Raw genomic sequence first — 26,215 nt, 5'->3', positions numbered from 1 at the left:
ATTTATACACTGGCCTGCAATCAACTTAAACATCTGCAGAGGTGGTTAAAGAACATGTCTACCTACTCATACACAATTTCCAATTAGTCCACAAAAGTATATATAATTAATTATGATAACTCAACATGGAACAGTATCGAAATATGATGTTATATCAAATACTTTAAGTCACATTATGTCTGGAAATTAGTTTAGCTATATTTGCGGTTTGAGGTCTAATATATGGATTGTAAGTGCTTTTATTCTTACACAATTTAGAGATTTCAGTATATATATACAAATAATATTTTCTAATCATCCTGACATTCAACACATAAAACTTTCAGGATTACATGTTTAGAAATTAAAACAGAGTATTCAGTATTTTTTCATATAACAACCTTTATTTTCAAATAATCATCTAACTTAATAACAATAACTTTCTTTGAAATAATTATATTTAACACATGCCCACTCTTCAGATTTCAATGAAGCATTTCATACACTGAAACCACTCTGTTCCAAAATAAATGGAGCTGGAAAAGAAAAAAGTTCCATTATAGTACTATTCACTTGCAAATACCAGACATTTTTAAAATTAAATTCATTTACCTTGCAAATAATAAAGTATAAAACAAACTTGACAACTCATAAACCACTTGGATTTCACAAGCAGTTGGTAGATATTACTGCTTTTACTGTTTTCACCACATGCAAAGTGAATCCCACTACAGTGAAATTAATAAGTAGAGTACAGAGCAACATATGTGATGGCTGACATCACTTTATTATATAGCACACAGAGAAAAATATCAACCTTGGTAATTTCTTTCAATATCTAGTGGTATTTATGGTATTTTTATCATGGCCGACATTATTGTGAAGACTAAATGGTACTCTGTACCATAAATTATATAGATTATTAATATAGTAAACTCATGGATAATTCTGTTAACATATTCTTTTAGAGAATGTTTACAGTGAGTCGATATTACATTCGTTGCAACCAAGAAATTTATTACAAGTTGCATAATTCAATTTATTTTTATACAAACTAAGAATATGTCTGTACTGTGATGTTCATTTTGATTATTCTATTCTATATTAATTAATTAATTTTATAACGTTTGGAGAAATAGGTTATGTCATGTCCCTATGCAAAGAAACGAATTGTAAGTGTATTACAATCACAAGAATAATTGTAATCATATTAATAGTAGTTTTACATCTTTTATTATAATATTTTATTGTCAATAAACATTAGATTTAAGCATAAAACTAACCAGCTCTTATAGCAGCACAAAGAACACAAAACGTGATCACACTATTTATTGTGTTCTCTCTTGCTTGGCGTTTCTCTTCCATAGGATCTACCCTTTCTCCAAAAGGTAAACGAAACATATTCGAGCCTGAGAACTGTAAATTTAGTGGAAAACAAAAATATATATATAATGCAGTACAATTAAATACTACAAAGTGTAAATAGAATCGAACGACGGATGGGTCTGATGACAGTGACAGATAGATAATTTTATTACAGATTTTACTGACCACAGATTACAATGAAGTGACTGTAGTGTGATAGTGTAATAATACCTTAATAGCCAGTTGTCACTATGAACATTTGAGTATAGCCTCATTTTCGTGAATCCGTCCTAAGTATATATTTGTCAACACATTTTGAAAAAAAAAACTGTATCATTAAATTTCTAATCAATTGAATGAAATATTTTTATAAATTAGCAATACGTCTCGAATGTAATAATCCTTAAATACAAAACGTAATCTGTACGTATGGCATTGATTCTTCTAAAATTATTTGACATAAACCGACATAGTGCCCATCTATCCTTTTCTAAAACTAAAAATAAATTCTTGAGTTGCGCAACATGGCGAACTCACCTCAGCTGCTAGTGAAATTTTCTATGTAATAGTTTTGTGACTGTGACACGCTCTACTTAACTTTAGATTCTACCTTGTTCAATTCAATAAATGTACAGTTAGGTTTACCAAGACCTATTGTGATGGGTCAGTTGGCAGTACTTCTATCCATCTAAAACAAACAGTGTTTGGATTATAATTAATCACGTAAGAAAAGTTGTTTTTTGTTTGAAAACAAGGAAAAGAAATCCATCAAGCTGGAGCGGCTACCCGAGTACCTGCGCGACACCGTCGACTGGTTCATGGGGTGAGTCTCCGTTCACTATTCCCATTGTTTCACAAATTGTATTCACACACCAACCTTTATATTATATTTGTCACAACACAACACAAACATGTTTTCTGTATATTGTCCTATACATTCAACGCAGTGCAATTTATTTAATATATTGGTTATAATAATTAAACATTTTCCTTTTGACTGGCTATGTCTTTAGTTGAAGTAAAATAATATTTATAATATTTAAAGTTTATCAGTGCCCATTTACTATTTAATATATATATTCACTTTAATAATTAGTATTCCTATTTCCTACTCCTGTCATGATGATAATGAAGTCTTCATTGTAACATTATCAATGTTATGAGTCTATATTTCAATAGTATCCCTATTTGTAAAGTGTTAAAGTGTTAGAGTTGATACAATATATAAATTACAGGACACATGCATGTAGGATAAAATCTAAATTATATACTATTTGAATAGAATACATAATTATTTATTCAAATAAACTTAATTTAAGCATTTTTGAATAGTCATATTTATTCTTTTAATCATTCGTAAAGCTGTCTCATCACAAGAAGAATGAGCAAGAACCTTGCGTGTTGCTCTTTTAAATAATCATGTATCTTTACATTTCCAATTAAACATGCAAAAACAAACCACAAACTAGCACTAATGTCACTTGTATACACCTACACACTCACAATTTTATAACCGAATAAATATAAAGCTGAAGTAGCTTTATACTTATTTGGTTATAAAATTGTTAATACTTAACCTTGGCACCCGTCATTCATATATAATCTTTAATACATTATACACAACAATTTTCATATTGTAACAACATCATTCAGGTTATGGTTTAAGTTAAGAAGAATGGATATAGACCTCAACAACTTTTCTATTCAATCTCGTCGGTTAACATATTGGGTCACTTAATTTTGAGTATATGACTACCTTGCTTGTGACTTAATAAAAATCTCGTATGACCACAAGTAAACATTTGTGTGCCTTAAATAATTGTGTAATATAAAAAAACTCTGTAAATATTTCACATTAAATTTTATTATATATATATAAACAATAAAGGTTCAAGGTAATATTTACTTTAATTTTATTAAATTGTCATATGTTTTAATAAATATAATTATAACTTATAACCTGTCCCGGCCTCCAATGCATCTGGCATTACAAATCTTAGAATTATATACTATCACATGCATGTTAGCATATGTATTATACATAAAACCTTCCTCTTGAATCACTCTATCTATTGCTGAAAACTGTATTAAAATCTGTTGCATAATTTAAAAGATATAAGTGAACAGACAGCAGCAAAAGTTTTGTTTATACAGTCTTTGCATAACACAGACATGAGTTGAGGTGACTCCGAAATTTATCTTACATTATTTAGTTTGATTTGGATATTTACTATTATACTATTACTTGTACATTATACCAATTTCTATTAACTAACTAACCATTACTACTATGGAATTGAATAATAATAAAAAGTCCAATTAAGTGGGAGCATGGACTGTATTTTTATAATAAGTACAGCTTTAATGTAAAAGAAAAGTAGGTATATGTTGTAATAGTTTTGATAAGTTTGTTAATTGTGGCTTATAAAAATAACATTTGTACTCAACTTCTGATAGAAATATATGAAATGCATGTGCTTGTCAGGATTTTTGGACTATCATCCATATGGAGACATTGAAAAAGCTGTGTTGAATGAATATGCGAGGTCATTTTGCCTGCACGCTCACGATCGATATTTTACGCACGTTCAGCGCGGTAATCATCTTGTAATTTTAACGACAAATGGTTATGATTAAGGAGAACATTCTGCAGTTTTTATTTATATCGGGTGTTATGTGGTCTCCAAGGTTCTACATAATTATATCGCTGTAGCTCTCCACAGTACATGTGGTAGCGGCGGAACCGGCTGCGAAGCCTACGGCAGCATACGAGGTGAGGAGAGAATGGAGAGCGGCCTCGAGGTACTTAGTAGGCTGCAGGCTGGCACCGGGCGGCGGGCGGCGGGAGCCTAGCGCACGGCAAGCACCGAGCTCAGGTGCGAGATGATAAGAAGTGATGTCACCACGCGCGGGTGACGGTCGGCGGCTCGCCCGCCGCTTCGTCTCGGCTCTCTCCAATGCTTGCTTTCAGTTGGCCGCGGTGCGCAAACGTGAGCGCTGTTTTTTTGTGATAGCCGCGTCGCATGTTCGCCACGGCGCCACTCGCGACCGACTGCCGTAGCGATCGCCGCGCAAGTGTTGAGGATCTTGGCGGTCACGAGACCGAGGAGCGGTGCAGTGTCGTGCATGTTCGTGAAGGCTTGGATACGCAGGATGAGCGCAGGCGGCGGCGGCGAGGAGAGCCCCACTCGCCGCTGGCCGGTTGGCATCTTGAGACGCAGCGGAGCGCGCGCCGCCCGACGCATGTTGCACGTGAAGTACCGCAGCGTGCCGCCCACTCCCCTGCCGCTGGACATCGACGACACCGTTTCTTGCTTTTGCAGGTGCGTCCAGCGTCTCTCTGCATTGGCAAAACACTACACCAGATCAGAGCAATTGGCTGATGTGCTCATGTTTCTCTTTCTTCTTATGTTTAAGAGGATGTTAAATAATATCGTACGGAGTATTAACGAACGAAATAATTTCATATTGTACGTAAATATTTGCTTCGTTTACTTCTTCAGTCACTAAGTAGTAATTATTGGCATTTCATTAACTTTAATTATACGGTTGCTACGCCGCGTCGTGTGCTAAGTGGATGCAGATCATTCTGTCAGCATTAAGTGCGTACGAGCTGGCGGTGAGACGGAACATGTGCTACCACTCCTAGGCGAAATCTAAGATATCCCTTACCAAAGAGCACCGCTGATCTCTAACTATTGTATGTGCAGAGTAGGTACTTGCGAGGTGGTAAATGGTGCGTTTGCGAGGGATGGTTTGATGTATGGTTAGTGTATGGCGACTTGAGTGCTATGTGGGTACCACGGTATGAAGCGAGCGAGCTCGGGTGTCAGCTGAGCGTGTTGTCGCGCGGCGTTGGCGCGGCTGTACCTCGTTATCACTACACCTGTGTGACGTCACGCGGCGAGCGCCCCCTTTGTTCTATTGTCACATAATATTATTAATAGTGGGCACCGAGGCCGGCTTTCTCACACCACCTACCGCATCGTGCACGACTGTCTTCGTGCTATCGAGCGAAACGGGTTAACTGCGGCGGCCATTCATACTGTTATTTACCACTTCACCGAATGTATTAGGTGCTGATAGTTTATAATTATATGAAAAAAATATCAATATTCTACACAGATTGTGAGGTAGCTTTAAACCATCGATCTCGGTGTATTTTGATGTTGAAATATTTGTATGTAATGTTTTGCAGAGGGCACCGCTTGGAGGTCAACCCGACGTTATACATTACAATAGGGTAACTGTTCCCTAGTACTCCCCCTCCTCCTGACAGTTTAATTGCACAAGTTAAATATATAAATCTGTCAGTGGTCTACATAGTACAAGCTCTATTTGGATCAGGACGACATAGATGGCGCTGTGTTATTTACGTGAACCACGACCATGGTTATTTGTTTGATTCATACTCGTGAACGGGTGCTCTTTGTGGGGATTAGTCTGTTTGGGTTACGAACGCTGATTAGACCATTTGCTTTTGCATATGCTGGTGGTCACTATTCTCCAAAATTTTGAATTGAAAAATGAATCTGTATAATTGTAAACATGTACAACATTTATTTGAAAAGAATACGAGCTGAGTTTCCTGTCAATTGTTTCTTGTTAGTTCTCATCTCGAACTGACCGTAGATTTGACATGTCATAAGAGTGTAATAGACCTACATGAATAGAGATATTTTGAAATTGAATTGCTTAAGTATTGAGAGTGTACGCTGTACATTGTGGGCATGTTAATTGTATTATTATATGACTTTTCCTATAACTGTATCTAATCAACGGTAGCCGACAGCCAACCAAGCCGTAGTGGCGTGGCGCGTTTTGATGGTATTTTCCGTGTTAGTGTAGGTACCAGCGGTGAGCAGTGTACGCATGGGTACGCCCGGTGCCTGTGTTGCCATGTCACAAAGCTATCATTTCCGCTACGTGATATTATTATGAGATCATGTATTCTTATCTGCAAGAACATTACTTATAGCTTCAACTGGAGTGCGTTATCTACATGTACTAATATTATAAATGTAAAGATTGTTCTATCTATATTTATTATTATAAAGGTGTCGTAAACGATGACGTCACAAGCGAAGCACAATACACCAGTACTAAAGGAAAAAACCTTATTACCTTTAACATCCTTTTACCATCGCACCGCTCGCCATCGACAGGGAACTCCACACGCTGGAACCTAAGTGATCTCGGGCAGTGCGGTTTCAGAGGAGCTTTCTCCCGCATACACTTAGATTGTGGAATTAAATACCTGCCGAGGTTTTCTCGAGAGACGACATCATGGGGTTTTTTAAGAAGAAATAACCTTAATATATTAAGGTTTCTTAAGGGTCGGTAACGCGAACGTGATAGACCTGGTGTTTCAAGTGTCCATAACATACGGTAATCGTTTACCATGGATGTTAGGGAACTTCGTAACCGTAACCGAATCAGTAATAAAAGTTTCGTATAATATCGGATAGAGGCGGAGCCTAATACAGATATATGTAACCATTTTATTAACTATTTGTATTTTACTATTGAAATTTCTTAAATAATTAATAGCCGTAACGATCCGATGGTAATGTTTCCATGGGGAACCATGGGTGAGCGTGGAGGTCAACCTGATACGGTACATTGCTAGCAATCAGGTCCCCGTTTCCTGATCGAATGAATATATTGTATCGCCAGCGTTTAATTGCAGCTTATTTTTTTTTGACATTATAAAATAGATAATAACTTGAAAACTAGAACGCGTCTCGTACAGACGCTGCCTAGCATCTAATATTATGTAATATATTACGCAACAGTGTCCTGATTCTGTGCAGATTATCTACAGACATATACAAAAAGTAAACAAATCTGCCGTTCTCACTATCATTCCAATTAACATTAGCTTCACACTTTCACCGAACACAAACGTCGTTGGGATGTCGCGAATTACTTACTACACCCCTACCAATTAGTCACCAAAGGTCATTTCCACGCCAAATATCTTTAGTGTTTAACCGACTCAATAAAAGCAGGATGGGTCTCTCAATTGTGGTATATTTTGTCAAATTTTATTACTTCACAGCTCAGTCATTTATAAACTTATTTGAAAAATACTTTTTTTTTTATTTGAAAGAGTATATATTGGTCTCCTTTTTGGAGAGTTTCTTTTTTTGTCGTAAATCCGTGGAGGCTTATATCAAGCTTTCAGTGACTTACTAAACGCATTAATTGAGGAGTTTGGGGTAGTCTTATATGGAGATAGGCCGGTTAAGCGCTTGTAGATTTGATCATCTGATCAAATCTACATTGCATATTTCAAGCCACATTTTATAAATATGAATTTCTTCTTTCGTTTCAATGGTAACTAAATATATTTTCCCCAGAATGTTGCGACGACTTTTGCGCATTCTGTCGCATTTTTTAGATCTTCCTTTGTTACCTTCCAGAATATTGGACACAAAGGACAGGTCAATAGATGGGCCATAGTCTGGGATGGCGCTCCTCAGTCGCAAGCCTCCCTTGAAACGACATCCCATTTTACCAAGTTGTACCTGCAGCGGACCATCTGGGTTCGGAGTCTGTTAAGCGATTTCCAAGTGGGCCATTGCAGGTCGCTACCTGGGGACAGGTGTTTGTGTTCGTGTTATAAATGTGAATATTATATATATTATAGAATATGTGAAGGTAATTAAATTGTGTTCTGTTCGTAAAACAGGAAGTTATTAAAAGAGCGATAAATTGTTGTTCACAGAATAATATTATAGAACTATTTTAATATATTTAACTCTAATTAATTAGTGCTACTTGATAGTTTGTATTCAATATTTTGACTTAAAAATGTAAAGTTACAAAAATTATTTACAAGAGTAATAAATTTATTTATTACTCTTGTAAATAATTTTTTAGCTGCACCCGTGACTTCGGCCGCGTGTAATATAACTTTATTTTTCTAAAATAAAAGTAGCCTAAGTTACTCCTTATTACATTAGCTACCTATCAATAAAAGTGTCGTCAAAATCGGTCCAGCCATTTCAGAGATTAGCCGGACAAACAGACAAAAATTGTAAAAAAATGTTATGTTGGTGTATGTACCGTATTTGTATTCATAATTTCATATGCATGTAGTAAAAAACGGTTATTTCAATATTACAAACAGACACTCCAATTTTATTTATATGTATAGATTGGCAACGGTGTCTCAGTGTATTGTGTGACATGCACGGTGTACCGTCCGGGAGTTACTGTTGCCGTTCTCTGGCGTGGGGTGGACCAGTTCCTATTCCATTGCATGTTGTACAAAATATATATGTTTGACGTTTTTGTTTGCTTGTTTGTTGCAGGTGAGTCGCATGCTCGCTCGCCGCAGTACGTAAGTGATCTTAGCATTACCTCACAATCACTATAATTATCACCTCAAGGCTCACACACACAGACACATAAACATACACACACATCTTAATTTTAAACAACAATTGTGACATTTGTATTTGGTTTTGTAATGACTATATTTGAATACACGCAGTGCGATTTACGTACACATAAAATGGAGAAACAACAGTCTGTTAGGATGTAATATAGATTACAGTCTGGATGCAGCATTTGGTACCAGACTTGCTATAAGACGGTATACATTGTGTTTTTTTTTATGGATGATAATGAAAGGAAGAAGAAAGGAGGAAGGAAATGAGAAAGGAAAGCCTGCGCTAACGGCCGGCGTACGCTGGCGGGGCACTAGTGGTGGAAATAGAAGAAATAATCTTTATTCAAATAAAGTCAACTCGTGCTTGTAGCACTTTTGAATAGTCAAATCTTGATTCTACCAATCATTCGGAACGCAGATTCATCACAAGAAGATCATCATCATCTGCTTCTTCCTTATCCCATTTATTTGTGGTCATCGTAATATGTTTTTCTCTTCCATTCATCCCTGTTCGCAGTCATCGCGTTATTTACTTCCTTTCTTACCATATCATCTTTCACACAGTCCATCCATCTCTTTTTCGGCATTCCTCTGCCCTTATAACCATCCACATTCATATATAACGCCTTTCTTAAAATATTATCCTCATTCCTACGCATTACATGTTCATACCACGATAGACACGATTACTCTTCAACCTCTCCAACACCAGCGCCACTTTCATGCTTCCTCTAATGTATTAATTCTTTATCTTTCAAGAAGAATGAGCAAGAAAGTTGTGTATTACTCTTTTTAGTAGATTTTTTTATATAAATTATTGCAGTATAACAAGTAAGAGGCATGCGATAATCAACATAGAAATCGCTACGCACTCATTATTAGTGTATGATAAAATGTCGAAAGGAGTCAGGTCAGTTAATCTGTAGTGGCAATTTATTTCGATGATTTCTAGGTGGAGTAGAGGTTAACTTGACTCTTTGTTAGCAATGCACCATGTTAACAATGGGGTTATTAGACTACCTTAGAACTATCACCTTCTCCTGTATGTACATGCTCTACAGGAATCGTAAACACTCTTGTTGTAGGATAAACGCACATTTTCCATGTCACATCATTGGGCATCATTAATTTGACGGCCTCGGTGGTCTTGTGGTTTAGCACACTGCGTTACTTCCGATGGTCGCTGGTTCGATTCCTCGCACGACACAAACATTTATATTCATGAATATAATTGTTTGTGTTTTGAGTGTTTTCTATGTATATTATGTATGTATTTATAAAAAAAATCTATGTATTTGTATCAGTTATCTAGTATTCATAACACAAGCTTTAGCTAGCTTTACGTGGGTCTGGATGGCGCTATGTGAATTGTCCTGAGATTATTATTATTATTATTAAAGATTCTAATTTTAATTTTTACCGTAAAATATATGTATATTATACAGGGCATATAAATGGATAGCTTTATGTTGAGTCTACTTTATAATGAAACCGAATACAATTATTATAGTTAATGTTGTGGCCTTGTACAAAATTTCCCACCTCTTTGTAGATTTTAATTACGTGCAGAGTTCTAACGACTGTTACAATTTAACGGAATATTTTTCTGTTCGTCAGCCGTTTTTTACTCCTTCAACTTAGGGTCTAGTTGGGTGAACTTTTAAGGGTATTAAATAGTATTAAATTGTGTAATAATAATCTACAATACTACAGGTAGAGAGTCTGTATAAATTTTACTTTCGTACTAATATAATAAACGTGAAAATTTGAAAGTATGGATGTATGTTTGTACTCGTTGACGCAAAAAGTGCTGAACGGATTTTGATGAAATTTACAGCAACATAGCTTCTACATCAGAATAACTCATAGGCTACAAATTTCATGCGGATGAAATCGCGGGCACATCTTAGTAGATGCCACAAAACTAGTGTTTTGTGGCAGTGATTTCAATTTAAATGAATCTGTATTATTTTAAACATGTACAATATTTATTCGAAAAGAATACGAGCTGAGTTTCACGTCAGTTCTTCTCATCTCGAAATCATTTCGAACTGCCGTTAGATGTGACATATCATAAGAGTCTGTAATAGACCTACATGAATAAAAATATTTTTAATTTTTTATATTTAGGGTACTGTGGCACAAGTAGTGTTCAGGTCTCAGGTACTGTTGATGTGGCATTAACTGTACTTGTTAATGTATTAAGGGATTTTTTTTTAATTGATGATAATGGATTGGTGCACTCGCCTGCGCTAATGGTTTACACTGGCGGAGCACCAGTGGAGGATGATAAGATGAGCATGAGGTCAGGCCAGTTAGCCCATCGTGACAAATTCACCAGTAATTTATCACGATGGTTTCCAGGGGGAACCGCGTGGAGGTCAACCTGACATGGTACATTGTTAGCAATGAGATCATCAGTCCACATTACTAACAATCCCCTTACCCCCCTGTATTAAGGGATTCCCCATGGACTCACCTGCTAATACAGTCTCTTTAAAACCTGAATACTTTTTTGCCATTCAAATAATTCGTTTTGGAGCGCGATAAAGAAATTAGTCGCGGCATGTAACTGTGTAGGCCGTGACCCTGACCCACTGTGACAGGGGGAGAGTCGAACATCGTCAGCCGGCGCCGCTTGCATGCGGGGGAGGTGCCGGCGAGGGATGGGCCGCCCGCGAACTACGCTAATATTACTGTCCTGCAGTACAATGTTGTGATTGCCTTAATTTTTTGCAAATGTTTACCGGCACGGCACGGTCTATGTATATACCTACAAATATAATATTAACACGGAACAATTTCGCCACCGATCGATCCGGCAATTCAAACGGGGATCGATATTACGACGGCCTGAGCCGAGGTTCGAACCCCTAGCGGTGCCCTCAAATTAAAGTCGTATCCGTCAGATGGGAGTTGACCTTCAGCCGCTCCATAAGTCCTTCCGCGGGGTTGGAGTCGCCCTCTATTGTCCGGTGAAGCTGTAAAGGCCCGCTGCGGCCAACAGCATTAGAGTAGTCCGAAAAGAAAAACAGTACAATTTACATAGTGACATCTAGTCTCAAGCTAAGCAGAGCTTGTGTTATGAGTATCATACAGTTAATAGAGCACTTACATATATATTTAAAGTAAAATATACATATAGGAACACCCAGACCAATACAAACAATCGTACTCATCAATACAATTGTAGTGTAATTGTAGTGTAATTTGCGAGGAATCGAAACCGCGACCATCGTAAGGCGGTATGCTAAACCACTTGACCACTGACTCATTTTTTTATACGACTATTGTGCCAAACAAGCATACGGTTCATCTGATAGTAAGTGGTAGCCTATGGACACCTGAAACACCAGTGGTGTCACGTGCGTGTTGCAGACCCTTAAGAAACCTTAATATACCCTTCTTGAAAGTCCCTTGAGAAAACCTCAGCAGGTAGTTCATTCCACAATCTAAGTGTATGGAATGTTGAATATGCACATTTTGCATGGGAGCTGTTGTTGTTGTGAGTCGTCGCCTGATATCGTGTCGCAATGTGTGCACGTGCATATTACACTGATAATGTTTTCCCTGATAAGTAAGTACTTGTGAGAAAGTGGACCGCTTTTGGTATCATTGTGCACACGTTGCGAATTTGCTATGTCCTCGCTCAGCTCGGGCTGGTCTTGTTTTTATATGAATAGCCCTAAAGCGCAGCGGCGGCTTCACCTTTTAAGGGTTACAATTCCTGGCTTTGCGAGGCCCTTCTGTCCTACATGAAAGGTCCTACTTTGCGGACGATTATGCGAAAATATTCCGCTGATTATTATTATTTTAATTTTTTTCTATATCGTTTTTTTTATGTAATATTAAATACCTAAATCGGAAAGTTTTCGCAATTTGTCACTAGCAAAATGTCTCTCTCTGGTTATTTAAATGGTTATTCAAAATTTCCTTCGATTGTTACGCGAGGCCCCGGGCGATTGCTCTGTTCGCCATCCTCTAAGGCTGCCACTGATAAATCGTTGGAAGTTCCAGTACTTATGACATACAACGCGAAATAAAAGATATGGGCTTTTGCAAAAGCGCACGTTCACGCAGGCAGCAGTAGGTACACGATTTTTATATTTTAAATTATTTTCTACAAGGTTCCACTGAAAATCAGAGTTTTGGGCATTACAGCCCAGGCACAAAGCTGAGAGGAAACCAATTTGGTCGCAGCTGTATTTTTAAAATAATTCGCCATATAAATATATTTTTCTTTTTTCTTTCTTTCAAATAAGAAGTCAAGGAAAATTCAGGGCCTACGAAGACTGTGCAAACGCCGCACGTCATGGCTAAAGAACAGTGGCAGTGGTTCGGGACTAACACCAGATCCCTGTTGAAAACAGCGGTGGACAAAGTTAAAATCACCATGATGATCGCATGATGACGATCTACAAAAGAGGAAATTTTAATCACTTATTATATAGACTAGCTGTTCCCGCGACTTCGTCCGCGTGGAGTTCAACTTTATTTTTCTAAAATAAAAGTAGCCTAAGTTACCCTTTATTACATCAGCTACCTGCCAAAAAAAGTCCCGTTAAAATCGGTCCAGCCATTCCAGAGATTAGTCGGAACAAACAGACCGACAGACAGACAGACAAACATTGTAAAAAGTGGTTTTTTGGTGTATGTACCATATTTATATTCATATGCTTGTAGTAAAAATCGGTTATTTCAGTATTACAAACAGACACTCCAATTTTATTTACATGTATAGAGTAGCAGCAATTACCTGCTATATATTTAGATACATTGATGACTGTCTTTATGTACTAACTGTAAACTAAAACTTATATCTCGCCATATCTTTGTGCAGTCAAACTATGATAAGTTTTTCGGAGGCATGGAGTCATCGTGGGCTTGTTTCCTCACTAGAGATGACATAAAATAAACAAAGGCCTCGCTGACTCATCACGAGTTCAAACAAATAGATAGCTACGTTCACAAATCTGTTTCATCATACACACAGCCTACGTTCCGACGCGGTACGTCATCACATCTGCTACGGAATATTTCAGCACGTTTGCTGTGCCGGTAATGCCTTTTCACGCCAAAATATCGTTTATGAACATCAAAATTTGAGTTACTTTTTTAAATAATATTAATAATTAGTTGTTCGCCGCGACTTCGTCCGCGTGGAACTTTATTTTATTAGCCTAAGTTACTCCTTTAACATCAGCTACATACTTGCCAAAAAAAGTCCCGTTAAAATTGGGCCAGCCATTTCAGAGATTATCCGGAAGAAACAGCAGACAGACAAAAATTGTAAAAAATGTTATTTTGGAGTATGTACTTTAGTTATATTCATGTGCATGTAGTAAAAAACGGTTATTTCAATATTACAAACCGACTCCAATTTTATTTATACGTATAGATTAATCCACATAGAGATGATGTGGTGAGAAAGGGAAGTAAATAAAGAGATGACTGCGAACAGAGATGAATGAAAGAGAAAAACATATTACCACGACCACAAATAAATGGGATAAGGAAGAAGCAGATGATAATATAGATTAATCCTATTCATAGCGTGATGTTATAATGTACAGAACATTCCATGTAGTGTTGGATACAACACTTGGGCACAACGCCCACCGTTGGGCACATGCCTCTATAGAAATAGAAATAATCTTTATTCAAATAAACTTAAGCACTTTTGAATAGTCAAGTTTATTGATTCTACCGCTTATTCGGAAATCAGATTCATCACAAGAAGAATAAGCAAGAAACTTGTGTTGCTCTTTTAAATAAATATTGATTTACTTATTAAATATAAGTAAATCAATATTAACAACAAGGATTAAACATGCGACAATCAACATAGAAACCGCTACGCAATTAATCTCTGTTCAATCAGATAACATTGTCAGCGCTATGAATTTTAAGTTAGATATTTTCTACAAAAACATTGTTATCGTTTATAAATTCTTCAATTTTATAATAAGCTTTTTTACAAAGAAAATATTTTATGACACATTCGATTTTTTTTTCTGGCAAATAGAGTACAGTCTCTGGCAGTTTGTTGTAAAACCGCAATTTCCATAAAACGAATTACTAACTTTCGTCAAACGGCACTTAGGTAAAACTAGTTTGTTGACATTACGTAAGCTTTTATTAGTGTAATCACCTACTTTTTTAAAAGTGCTAATGTTTTTCCTGGCATACATAATATTTTCGTAGATGTATTGACAAGCTACGATATATGAATATCTTAACCCTTTCGATTGCTAAGTTATGTTTAATTACAAGTTTTAATCGTATTTGCAGTTTTCAGTGGCGTGTGTGCAAAAAAAAGCTTACCTTGCTCGCTGTAGTCGAAACTTGTAATTGATTTTTCGTTCAATTTAAACTTTCCACTGAATCCACTTTCTTTCTAGTTTGTTACAAAATAATGTTAGTTAGTTTTTTTAAATCAATTAAACTCAAATTGAAAATTATTTATTCACAAAGGACTTTACTGTCTCTTGTGCTTAATTGGTAGTTTTTTTACGTTATTATTATTTTCAATATTTAAATATTATATATCATTTGAGTAGTGTATATGTCTTTTACATATCATCATCATTACATAGTATAAAACAAAGTCGTTGTCGCTGTCTGTCCGTTCCTATGTATGCTTAAATCTTTAAAACTACGCAACGGATTTTGAAGCGGTTTTTTTAATAGACAGTTCAGTGATTCAAAGAAGGAAGGTTTATATGTTTACATGTACTGCCGGGCGAAGCCGGGGCGAGTAGCTAGTGTTAAAATAATATCAACACAAAGCTACTTGGCGTCGTTGTCGTATATATAAGGATATGGTAATGCATTGAGTAGCGTCCACTTACGATTAATTAAATGTAAGTTCGTACCAATTGACTTCACCAATAGCATTCAAAAAGCAATTGTTTGGACGTAGAATGTGTACTGCTATTTAGTACTGTTGCGGGTTAATGATACGTGGTTGTTTGGTCGAGACGATGTATATTACAGATGATAATAGACTGACAATATGTACATAGAAATATTTATCTTATATACTAAATGACAATAAGAAAATGTAAAGTGGGGTGACACAGTTTAGACACGGCAGTGCTTAGTATACAATATTGGATTAGTCTTACTAGACATTATTAAATGCAATTATTATTTTGATGTATCTAGGTAACTGTGTCCCATAGTATTATAAGAAATATAAACTCTATGTACTAGTAAAAGTATGTATTATAATAAAATAACAACTATACAGCATTAATTTAACTATGTCTCTAACACAATTCACTTTAGCATTTAAAATACAACCAGCACATCCTGTGCTCAAACACCGAATGCCTTAGAAAAACCCTCCTTTTATACAGAGAAGATATGAGTGGGTGTTATACGCAACTAGTTTAACGATACCGAGTAATAATGAAACTACCTTCATTTAATATTTTGAAAATATCACATTTTCCGACAGTATCGATGTGAACCCTAACAGTACATACCCAACTACCCGTAGCTACTTGACGGGCGATGATTGTGAATCTGCACACTGTTACTACTCATTGAAATATATGTTTTAATACTACTATGTGGCCAACAAGCATACGGCCCATCTGATGGTAAATTGTTACCGTAGCCTATGGCCTGAAACACCAGTGGTGTCGCGTTGCCGACCCTTAAGAAACCTTGATATACCCTTATTGAAGAAGCCCATGCCGTAGTCTCTCGTAGAAACCAGGGCAGGTAGATCATTTCACAATCTAAATATACGCGAGAGGAAGCTCCTCTGAAACAGCACTGTGCAAGATCACAGATTCCAGCGTAAAAAAAGGTTAAAGGAGATTTTCGAGGTTTGTTCGTTTAGCTGTAGTCACGTGAGAAAACCTGTACACTAAAATAAAATTATTCCTGTGTTTGTCACGAACCTGGTGCAGTAGAGCTAGGAGAAGTAGAGTAGTATAGTAGAACTCTCACTGACTCTATTGAGTGAGTACTCTCTCAATTGAGTTTTGGTGTGTTGGAAAGTTCACTTGGTGACCAGACACCGTGTGACGTTTGTTTTAATTGTTTATTAACTACTAGCCGTTACCGTCAATTTCGGTCTTGTTCATTTTTTTTTAATTAAATAAAATTTCTACCATAAAAGTATTGTATTTATATTTATAACAAGATATCCGCGAATGAAAGGCTCTTTAAAATCGGTCCAGTTGTTTCAGAGATTAGCAAGCACAAACAGATAGGCAGACAGACCAGTAAATTGTATGGATTTATGTATGTACAACGTAACATTACTGTACGTATATGGTGAATCGATAGCACGGTACGCACGGTGTGACGTGACCACGTGACCACGACACGTCACTCGTGAGATTGTGTCCAGTACTGATTACATACAATGCACTCGTGGACCACGCTCGCACCATTGTCTTTTTATGTACGTGATTATAGCATGGGTATTATTAATGAATGATAATTCGATTATCATCACTAATACGCAGTACGCTGACGAATCATCAATAGAAATAGAAATAATCTTTATTCAAATAAACTCAGTGTAAACACTTGTCACACGGGCACGCGTGCCCTGCTGCCCTGCATCTGCCTACCCAAGTATCCTATGGATGTTAATGGAATGCTGCATTCATCTGCGCTAATGGTATACGCAGACGGGGCACCAGTGGAGGATGATAGGCTGAATATGAGGGCAGATCAGTTAGCCCATAGCGGCAAATTAACCAGGAATTTATAACTGCTTGGAGGACAATCTCACATGTTACATTGCTAGAATTAGGGACAGTAATCTACCTTACTAATAATCCTCTTCTCCCCAGTATTGCCAGTTTAGATATGGTGTGATGCTGCTAATGTCAACGTCACGTCATTTTAGGAGTACACCAAATCTCGTTGTGTTGCCAGGTGTCCCGATTTGCGCGGGACGTCCCAATTATCAGGTGTCTGGGGACGCGTCCCGATTTATGCCTGATCGGGACGCTAAATTTCTGATTAAGACAAGACTAGACAAGACTGATAGACGCAATAAATTAAACCCAGACATAAAAACCCCTTGTTTTTTGTATACTGCCCCGATCTGCAACCCTAAAACCCGAATTTTGGACCTCATGTCCCGATTTAAATCTACTAGGTACGCAGGTGGGAGGGTGATTATTAGTTATGTGGACTAATAACCCCATTGCTAGCAATGTAACATGTCAGGTTGACCTCCACGCGGTTTTCATTGGAAAATCCATCGTGATAAATTCTTGGTGAATTTGACCCGAGCTCATGCTCATCCTATCAATGCCTGGTAATGCCTGCATTCATCTGTAATAACGGTATACGTGGCTCCAGCGTATACCGTTATTACAGATGAATGCAGCTTCCATTGTCATCCATAGTATACCTGGGCATGCAGATGCAGGGCAGCAGGGCACGCGTGCCCGTGCATGTCGCGCGGTACACTGCAGCCACGTCGCGTCCCACTAAAATAAATATGACCTTTTCTTTTATTCGTTTTATGTCGTTAAATAAAACAAGCGAACAATGAAGGAACCGTTAATGAGTTACAGTAAGTGGTGTGTACTTTTAAAACAATAGAAACACGAGCCGTGTCGAGTCAACGACTACCGGCTGTCGGCTGTCGGTGTCACGGTTTGCACATGGCTGATTTAGGCGCTACAACTTGTTACCTCAAATAATTGTCTCTACCAGACATACTCCATGCCAGGTCACCTGCACCGTTCAAAATTCAAAATTTTATTCATGTAGATCTATTACAGGCTCTGATATGTCAAATCTACCGTCAGTTCGGAATGATTTCGAGATGAGAAGAACTGACAAGAAACTCAGCTCGTAATCTTTTCAAATATTTGTTAACCTCTCTGAACTAATCATACCAACAGCAAGTTGCAAGATTGTATCCTGATTTGTATAGAGGCGTAACAATTTAATCTTCAGCAAAATGACACATGAAAAGACCTTTTAGTACCTCTTACCATCATTATAGGTACATATATGATTTGTTATCTATACATATAAATAAAATTGGAGTGTCTGTTTGTAATATTGAAATAACCGTTTTTTACTACATGCACATTAATATAAATACGGTACATACACCAAAATAACATATTTTTCAATTTTTTTCTGTCTGTTTATTCCGGCTAATGTCTGAAGCTGATAGCTGGACCGATTTTGACGGAACTTTTTTTGGCAACTAGCTGATGTAATAAGGAGTAACTTAGGCTACTTTTATTTTTAAAAAATCATTTATTTTAGAAAAATAAAGGTAAATTCCATGCGGACGAAGACGCGAATACAGTTAGTTCCAAATATAATCCGAGCAATGTACAGCAAAACAGTTGGTAAAAACAGTCCTCATCTGGAAAGTGTTACCACTGTAACACGACATGCTCGCTGTCGATGGTTTCACGTTGCCTGTGACCTCAGAATTTTAAGTATAGCAAAAATCCCTATTCATATGACTACAATAGAGCTGATCACGTGACCAATGAGGAAACACACGCAACAAAACTACTAAAACCAGTAAACAATATTTGGAAAGTAACTCTAACATTGGCGTAGACTGGCGTTTGACGGCCTCGGTCTAGACTCTAGAGGTTTAGCATACCACCTTACTTCTGATGGTCGCGGGTTCGATTCCTCGCACGGCACAGACTGTGACTGGATTGTCGCATGCCTAATCCTTGTTAATGTAAATCTAATTATACAATATTTATTTAAAAGAGCAAGTTTCTTGCTCATTCTTCTTGTGATGAGTTTGCATTACGAATGAGTGGTAGAATAAGAAAAATGTAACTATTCAAAAGTGCTTATATTAAGTTTATTTGAATAAAGATTATTTCTATTTTTACAATAGAGCGACTGGTCACGTGACCAATGAGGAAACTCACCAACAAAACTACTATAACCAGTAGGCAATATTTGGAAAGTAACTCTAACATTGTCGTAGACTGGAAAAAGATTTCTAAAAAATCCCCGTAAGCGCAAAACTGTGGTAGGTATTAAGAAGTACGACGGGTTTTAATTTTATTTTCAAAACCAGCTATATAAGGCACTCCCATCGCTCAGAAATGTTGTGTGGAAGTTTTGTTATTTCCGTGAAATTATACACAATGGACGTCATAGTGATTCATTATTTTCACATCGCATTAGTGTTAGGATAATTATACGCAGCCAATGGAGTCTGATCACAGTACATTTGTCTTCGTGTGCACTCGCGTTTTGATTTAAACAATGAGTTTTTATAGCTTTAAACGCCTACTGAATCTGGATAAGGGCCACTGTCCCTTAAACAAACACCTGTACACAATAGGTGCTACTGACAGTCCCCTTCGTCGGGTCTGCTTTGAAGATGAAGAAACGGCTGCTCACGTAGGAATGCGGAGTAGAGACCACACGACGCAGACAAATCCTCGAAACGGTGAGGTCGCTCCGAGAAGCCTGTGAAGACATCAGGAGATATCTGCGCTTTTGGGACGTGCTTGGCTGGGTACTTTACTAGTTTGGCTCTGCACGCACAACGCTACATACACCCACATATAGGCCAGTCAGTTTTGGATATGTTAAAATAAAAAAATACGTCAAATGCAAAGAAGTATTCATTATTCTTGTACACTTATTAAAATCTGAACCGACTGCTCACGTAATCCTAGAGTGCGTAGCAGTGGCCACACAGCGGAAACAAATCCTCGGAACGGTGAGGTCGCTCCGTGAAGCATGTGAAGACATGAGGAGATATCTGCGCTTTTGGGACGGGCTTGGCTGGGTACTTTTGTAGTTTGGCTCTGCACGCACAACGCTACATACACCCACACATAGGCCAAATATAATATATAAAAAATACGTCAAATGCAAAGAAGTATTCATTATTCTTGGACACTTATTAAAATCCAAACCGGCTGCTCACGTAATCCTGGAGTGTGTAGCAGTGGCCACACAGCGGAAACAAATCCTCGAAACGGTGAGGTCGCTCCGTGAAGCATGTGAAGACATCAGGAGATATCTGCGCTTTTGGGACGTGCTTGGCTGGGTACTTAAGTAGTTTGGCTCTGCACGCACAACGCTACATACACCCACACATAGGCCAGTCAGTTTTGGATATATTAAAATAAAAAATTACATCAAAATTCGTTCGTCATTAAAATCTTCAAACATTAGAATATTTTAATAGGCCCTCTATTTGCCAGCTAAGTGGACAGTTTTTGCGGTTGTCGTGTAACATGGGTCACGGGCAAATATTAGCGTTTCATTATCGACTATTAAGATGATTACTTTGTGCCAAGGTACAGTATGTTTGTTTGTTGAACGTTCACGTCATCGCTTCGCTCACCCACTGGTTATGAACTGTTTATCACTTTAGTCGCTATATTAATGCAACACCATTAAAATTTGTATGTATGGAAACACGAGGAAGCGAGTCATGAAAGGGGAAAGAGATTGTTAGTAATGTGGACTTATAATTCCATTCACAATATACTATGTTAGGTTGACTACCACGCGGTTCGTCCTGGAAACCATCGTGATAAATTCATGGTGAATTTATCACGATGGGCTAACTGACCCGACCTCATGCTCATCTTATCATCGTTCACTGGTACCCCGTCAGCGTGAAGCGTGAACCGCAGGCGGGGCTACCATTACATTGTCATCTCATAAAATAAAGTGAGTCATGATTGTTTTGAAATACATTAGGCCCTCGTATATATTGCCATACATGTGTTATAAACTTATAACAGAATGACTGCGACTGTGTTTTGGAACCATTTCCATATACATATGTACCTACCTACGGAAACTGGTATTAAGTCTCAAATAGTAACATAATAATAATTATATAATAAATAATAATAATTATTATTATTATTAAATATGTTTCTTTTATTTCCATATTGACTCGGTGGTCTAGCGGTTTAGCACACCGCTTTACTTCCGATGGTCACGAGTTGGGTTACACGGCACAAACATTTTGTATTCATGAGTATGATTGTTTGTATCGGTCTGGTTGTTTTCTATATATAATATGTATGTATTTATGAAAAAGTATCTATGTGTTAGTATCAGTTAACTAATATCCATAACACAAGCTTTAGCTAGTTTAACTTGGGTCTAGATGGCGCTGTGTGAATTGTGGTGAGATTATTATTATTATATATTTTTTTTATTGTTTATAGATCTTGTGTTTCCAAATTAAGCCAAATTAAAATATCTATTCATGTAGGACTATTACAGACTCTTATAATATATAAAATCTCCTTAAAAATGTATAAACGTCTGTACTTAGTTTAGGATTATTCAATTCAAATACTTCATTTAAGTTTATTTATTTATTAAACTTAATGATTACTGTAGCAGTAGGTGTGTTATTCAAATAATTATCATGAGTGGTCTCTACAATATATAATGCTGTGATAGATGACAAACAAATTATCACGTAATGCTTCCGTTTTATATTTATGGAATAGCAAACTTGTTGTTTTTAAACATTACAAATTTTTAATGTATACCTAATGTTTAATAATTTTATTATAATATATTTTGGAAGTATTTATTCTACACATTTTTTTTTCGAACTATTCTAAGTTGTTGTCCGCACCTGGCCTTTACAGCTTCACAGGACGATAGGGGGCGAGTGCAGATGGTACTCCAAACCAAAGGAAGGAGTTATGGAGCGGCTGAAGGTCAACTCTCTTCTAACGGATACGACTTTAGTCTGAGGGCACCGCTAGGGGTTCGAACCTCAGCTCAGGCCGTTGTAATTTCGATCCCCTTTTGAATTGGACGGGGAATCCTTCGAAGGGGTAAATAAGAGGTGAAATTGACGAAGGTATCGTGGAACATATCAGTACATCTACACAAAAAGTATAGTGGAAATAGAAATAGTATTAATATTTCTTCAAACAAACTTAATACTAGCACTTTTGAATAGTAATTGTCTATCACAAAGAAGAACGCGATCAAAAATTGCTTGTTGCTTTTTTAAACAAATGTTATTCTATATAAATACACAGCAACAAGGAATAGGCATGCGACAATCTATATAAAAATAGCTACACACTGAATCTGTGCAATTAGATAATATTAACAGCGCTATGAATTCTAAGTTAGAATTTGTCTACAAAAACGTTATTATTATAATTTACAAACTCTTCAATTGTAGTGGTTTAAAAATAGTACTTGTCGAAGGCGAGTCTGCACTGAACAGTAATATTGACAAGATGTTATTGTCAGTGATTGTCACAATGGTTGTACAAATATGGGGCGGTACAGGGCCGTGGTGGTGGCAGCGCGGCGTCAGCTGCTGACGAGGCCAGGACACGAGGAGTGGAGCCGCCAGCGGCCTATTGTTAGGTGGAGACAGGCCGGTAGTTTACGTGGCGTGTTTACTTTAATGTTGAGTGTATAGCGTCACCGGCATCGACATCGGACACGCCTGTTGTTACTCATCTATACATCTATACATATAAATAAAATAAAATTGGAGTGTCTGTTTGTAATATTGAAATAACCGTTTTTTACTACATGCATATCAATATAAATATGGTACATACACCAAAATAACATTTTTTAATTTTTGTCTGGTGGTCTGTCTGTTTGTTCCGGGTAATCTCTGAAATGGCTGGACCGATTTTGACGGGACTTTAGCAACTTAAGCTTCCTTTATTTTAGAAAAAAAAAGGTAAAATCCACGCGGACGAAGTCACGTGTACAGCTAGTATAACTATAGTGTCGGTTTATGTACATAGTTACGCCAACTGTACCAAGGTTAGGTCGACTGAACTCATTATAAACAGTATTTAAATGTAGTCATCAACTACTTATATTTTTCGTACGTGTCTTCTTATCTCCAGGATATCGTTAAATGATTAGCAGCACACACCACACATATCCAAATGCGATGTGATACTCCGTTCCAAACATAGTAGTCAAAGTGGCAATTCATTCATTCATTTATAAAATTAAGAGCATCGCTCGGTGGAGCTCCTGACGCCTTCTACAATCTTCCGTCATACTCCTTAAACCTTGATACGATACGACTCCAATTCTGTCTTTCATTAGCTCGATGGAGCTGTGCCTTGGTCTTCCTCTGCCCCCTCTTTCCTTCTATCTTTCCCTCAATAATTACTTTCAAGAATTCATCGCGCCGTATCGAGTGTCCTAACATTTTTCCTCGTCTACTTTCTATAGTATTCAATATCTGCCTTTTTTCTTTCACACTTCTTCGTTTCTTACTTTATACTTCCAGCAAATTTTTTCCATCTATCTCCAGCACTACATTTCAAAAGCTTCAAGTTTGTGAACGATCTTCTTACGATCAAAATTTCTTACACAGTTTCTCTAACTTCAATCAACTATATTTTGTTGCATTAGATAATAGTTCATAATCTTTTGTATTAGTATACTAATTACTCGCCCCGGCTTCGCACGGGTGTACATGTATTATATTTATATAAACCTTCTCTAGAATCACTTTTATCTCTTAAAAAAAAACGCTTCAAAATCCGTTGCGTAGTTTTAATGATTTAAGCATACATAGGGACAGACAGCGACAGCGACTTTGTTTTATACTAGGTAATGATTTGTCCGTTGTAAATTAAATTTCAAATTTCTTCTTCGTTTATAGTACACGAGACAATCCGAAAACTCTCTCTATTATTGTTACTAAACAAAATTCGCTCCGCAACGCGCGGCGATTTCGATTAGCGATCTCTTGGCCTTGATCGCTCTGATGGCGGAAAAGCGAAGTAATCTGATGAACCATCGTTTACCATAAATTGCGTTTGTTCTAGAACCTTGACTAGGTCATTGTCTAAATAAATATATAGTATATATATACGTAGAGGTCTAGTATGTATACAAATCTATACATCGAAATAAAATTACAGTGTCTGTTTGTAATATTGAAATAACCGTTTTTTACTACATGTATGTGTATATAAATACGGTACATACACTAATATATATTTTTTTACAATTTTTGACTGTCTATCTGTTTGTTCCGGCCTAATCTCTGAAATGGCTGGACCGATTTTGACGGGACTTTTATTCGCAGGTAGCTGATTTAATAGGGATTAATTTAGGTTACAATTATTTTAGAAAAACAAAGTTAATTTCCACGCGGACGAAATCGCGGGTACAGCTAGTTGTCTAAATAAATACATAGTATATATACATAGAGGTCTAGTTTGTAATATATATGACTCGACGCTCTGTATCGCAGATGTAAACATCGTGTAAGCATATGCCGGGGTCACGGTCACGGGGAACACGTCACGGTGGTCGGGGGATGGTACTTATGCAGTGGTTATGATTGAGCTAGTTCCCACCCTACTCACTCGCAGTTTTCATAATGTTTTTATTTGTCTGAATCAGACAAAACAAAACCTGTAGGTATTATAGTGCACGTACGTACATATATTAATAATTAATTAAAATTTATTTAGCAAAAAAGAATTTTAACATTAGCATATATTAAATTAATTTGGCAGTATGTATACATATATACATACGTACAGTCACTCTAACATCTATATACAACATAAATCTATTCAAAAGAGCAACACACAAGTTTCTTGCTCATTCTTCTTGTGATAAGTGGTAGAATCAATATATGACTATTCAAAAGTGCTTGTAATGAGTTTATTTGAATAAGATTATTTCTATTTCTATTTCATACTAGCTGTACCCGCGACTGCGCGTGGAGTTTAACTTTATATTTCTAAAATAAAAGTAGCCAAAGTTACTCCTTATTATATCAGCTACCTGCCAAAAAAAGTCCCGACAAAATCTGTCCAGCCATTTCAGAGATTAGCGGGAACAAACAGACAAAAATTGTAAAACTGTTATTTTGGTATATGTACCGTATTTATATGCATGTAGTAAAAAACTGTTATTTCAATATTACAAACAGACACTCAAATTTTATTTATATGTATAGAGATTGCTGCAGCCGAAGCTACAGCGCTGATTTTCAGCGGAGACCTTATGGTAATTATCCCTCATAAAATAAAAATTATAGAAATAAATATATATGTACTACACTAACCTTGTACGGTGTCGTAGGACAAACGATTGCATTGTTCAAAAGTATTTATGTTTCGTCTAAAGTCACGTTTGTATGTACGGTCGTTTAAAAAAATGGCGATTGTTTTAGTTCAGTTCAGTTCAATCGTAATGTGAACATGGCGTGTTAGTAACGCAGCTAGTGCGTTGCTCTTGGCTCGCTCTCACCGGCTGCCAAAATACTTTCGTGAGTCCACGGTTATTTTGGTATTTCTACTAAAAACTGTTATAATAAATGTTTTAGTTTGACGGTGTAGGTTACAGTGTTAACTGGGATCCGTTAAATTCTAGTTTGGTTAGGTAAATAAACTGCTCCGGTGGCGGCAGCTGTCTGCTGTGCGATGCGCTCTAGCTCTGCTCCGTACAGCGCTCTTGACATCAATTTTACATATATATCTATACATA

General features: G+C 36.9%; 1 protein-coding gene and 1 long non-coding RNA gene across 2 annotated transcripts in view; one reads left to right on the top strand and one right to left on the bottom strand.

Annotated features, from left to right (window-relative positions):
* Nucleotides 1-356: 356 nt before the first annotated feature.
* Nucleotides 357-1,488, bottom strand: LOC131852825 (uncharacterized). The gene is made up of 2 exons (XR_009357957.1): nucleotides 1,263-1,488; nucleotides 357-515 (listed from the first exon to the last, which is right to left on the bottom strand). It is a non-coding gene; the product is annotated as an uncharacterized LOC131852825 (long non-coding RNA).
* Nucleotides 1,489-4,320: 2,832 nt separating this feature from the next.
* LOC131852775 (MOB kinase activator-like 2) overlaps nucleotides 4,321-26,215 on the top strand; it is a 55,827-nt gene continuing 33,932 nt past the window's right edge. Inside the window, exon 1 of the mRNA XM_059203498.1 lies at nucleotides 4,321-4,667. Within this exon, the coding sequence (XP_059059481.1) occupies nucleotides 4,471-4,667 (197 nt within the window). The 5' untranslated portion in view covers nucleotides 4,321-4,470. The remainder of the gene's footprint in view (nucleotides 4,668-26,215) is intronic.

This window comes from Achroia grisella, unplaced genomic scaffold (genome assembly GCF_030625045.1).
Source record: "Achroia grisella isolate CSIRO2021 unplaced genomic scaffold, CSIRO_AGI_Agris_v1 utg862, whole genome shotgun sequence".
NCBI lineage: Eukaryota > Metazoa > Arthropoda > Insecta > Lepidoptera > Pyralidae > Achroia > Achroia grisella.
Note: the sequence above shows the minus strand (reverse complement) of the source record. Positions and strands in the feature narration are given on the sequence as shown.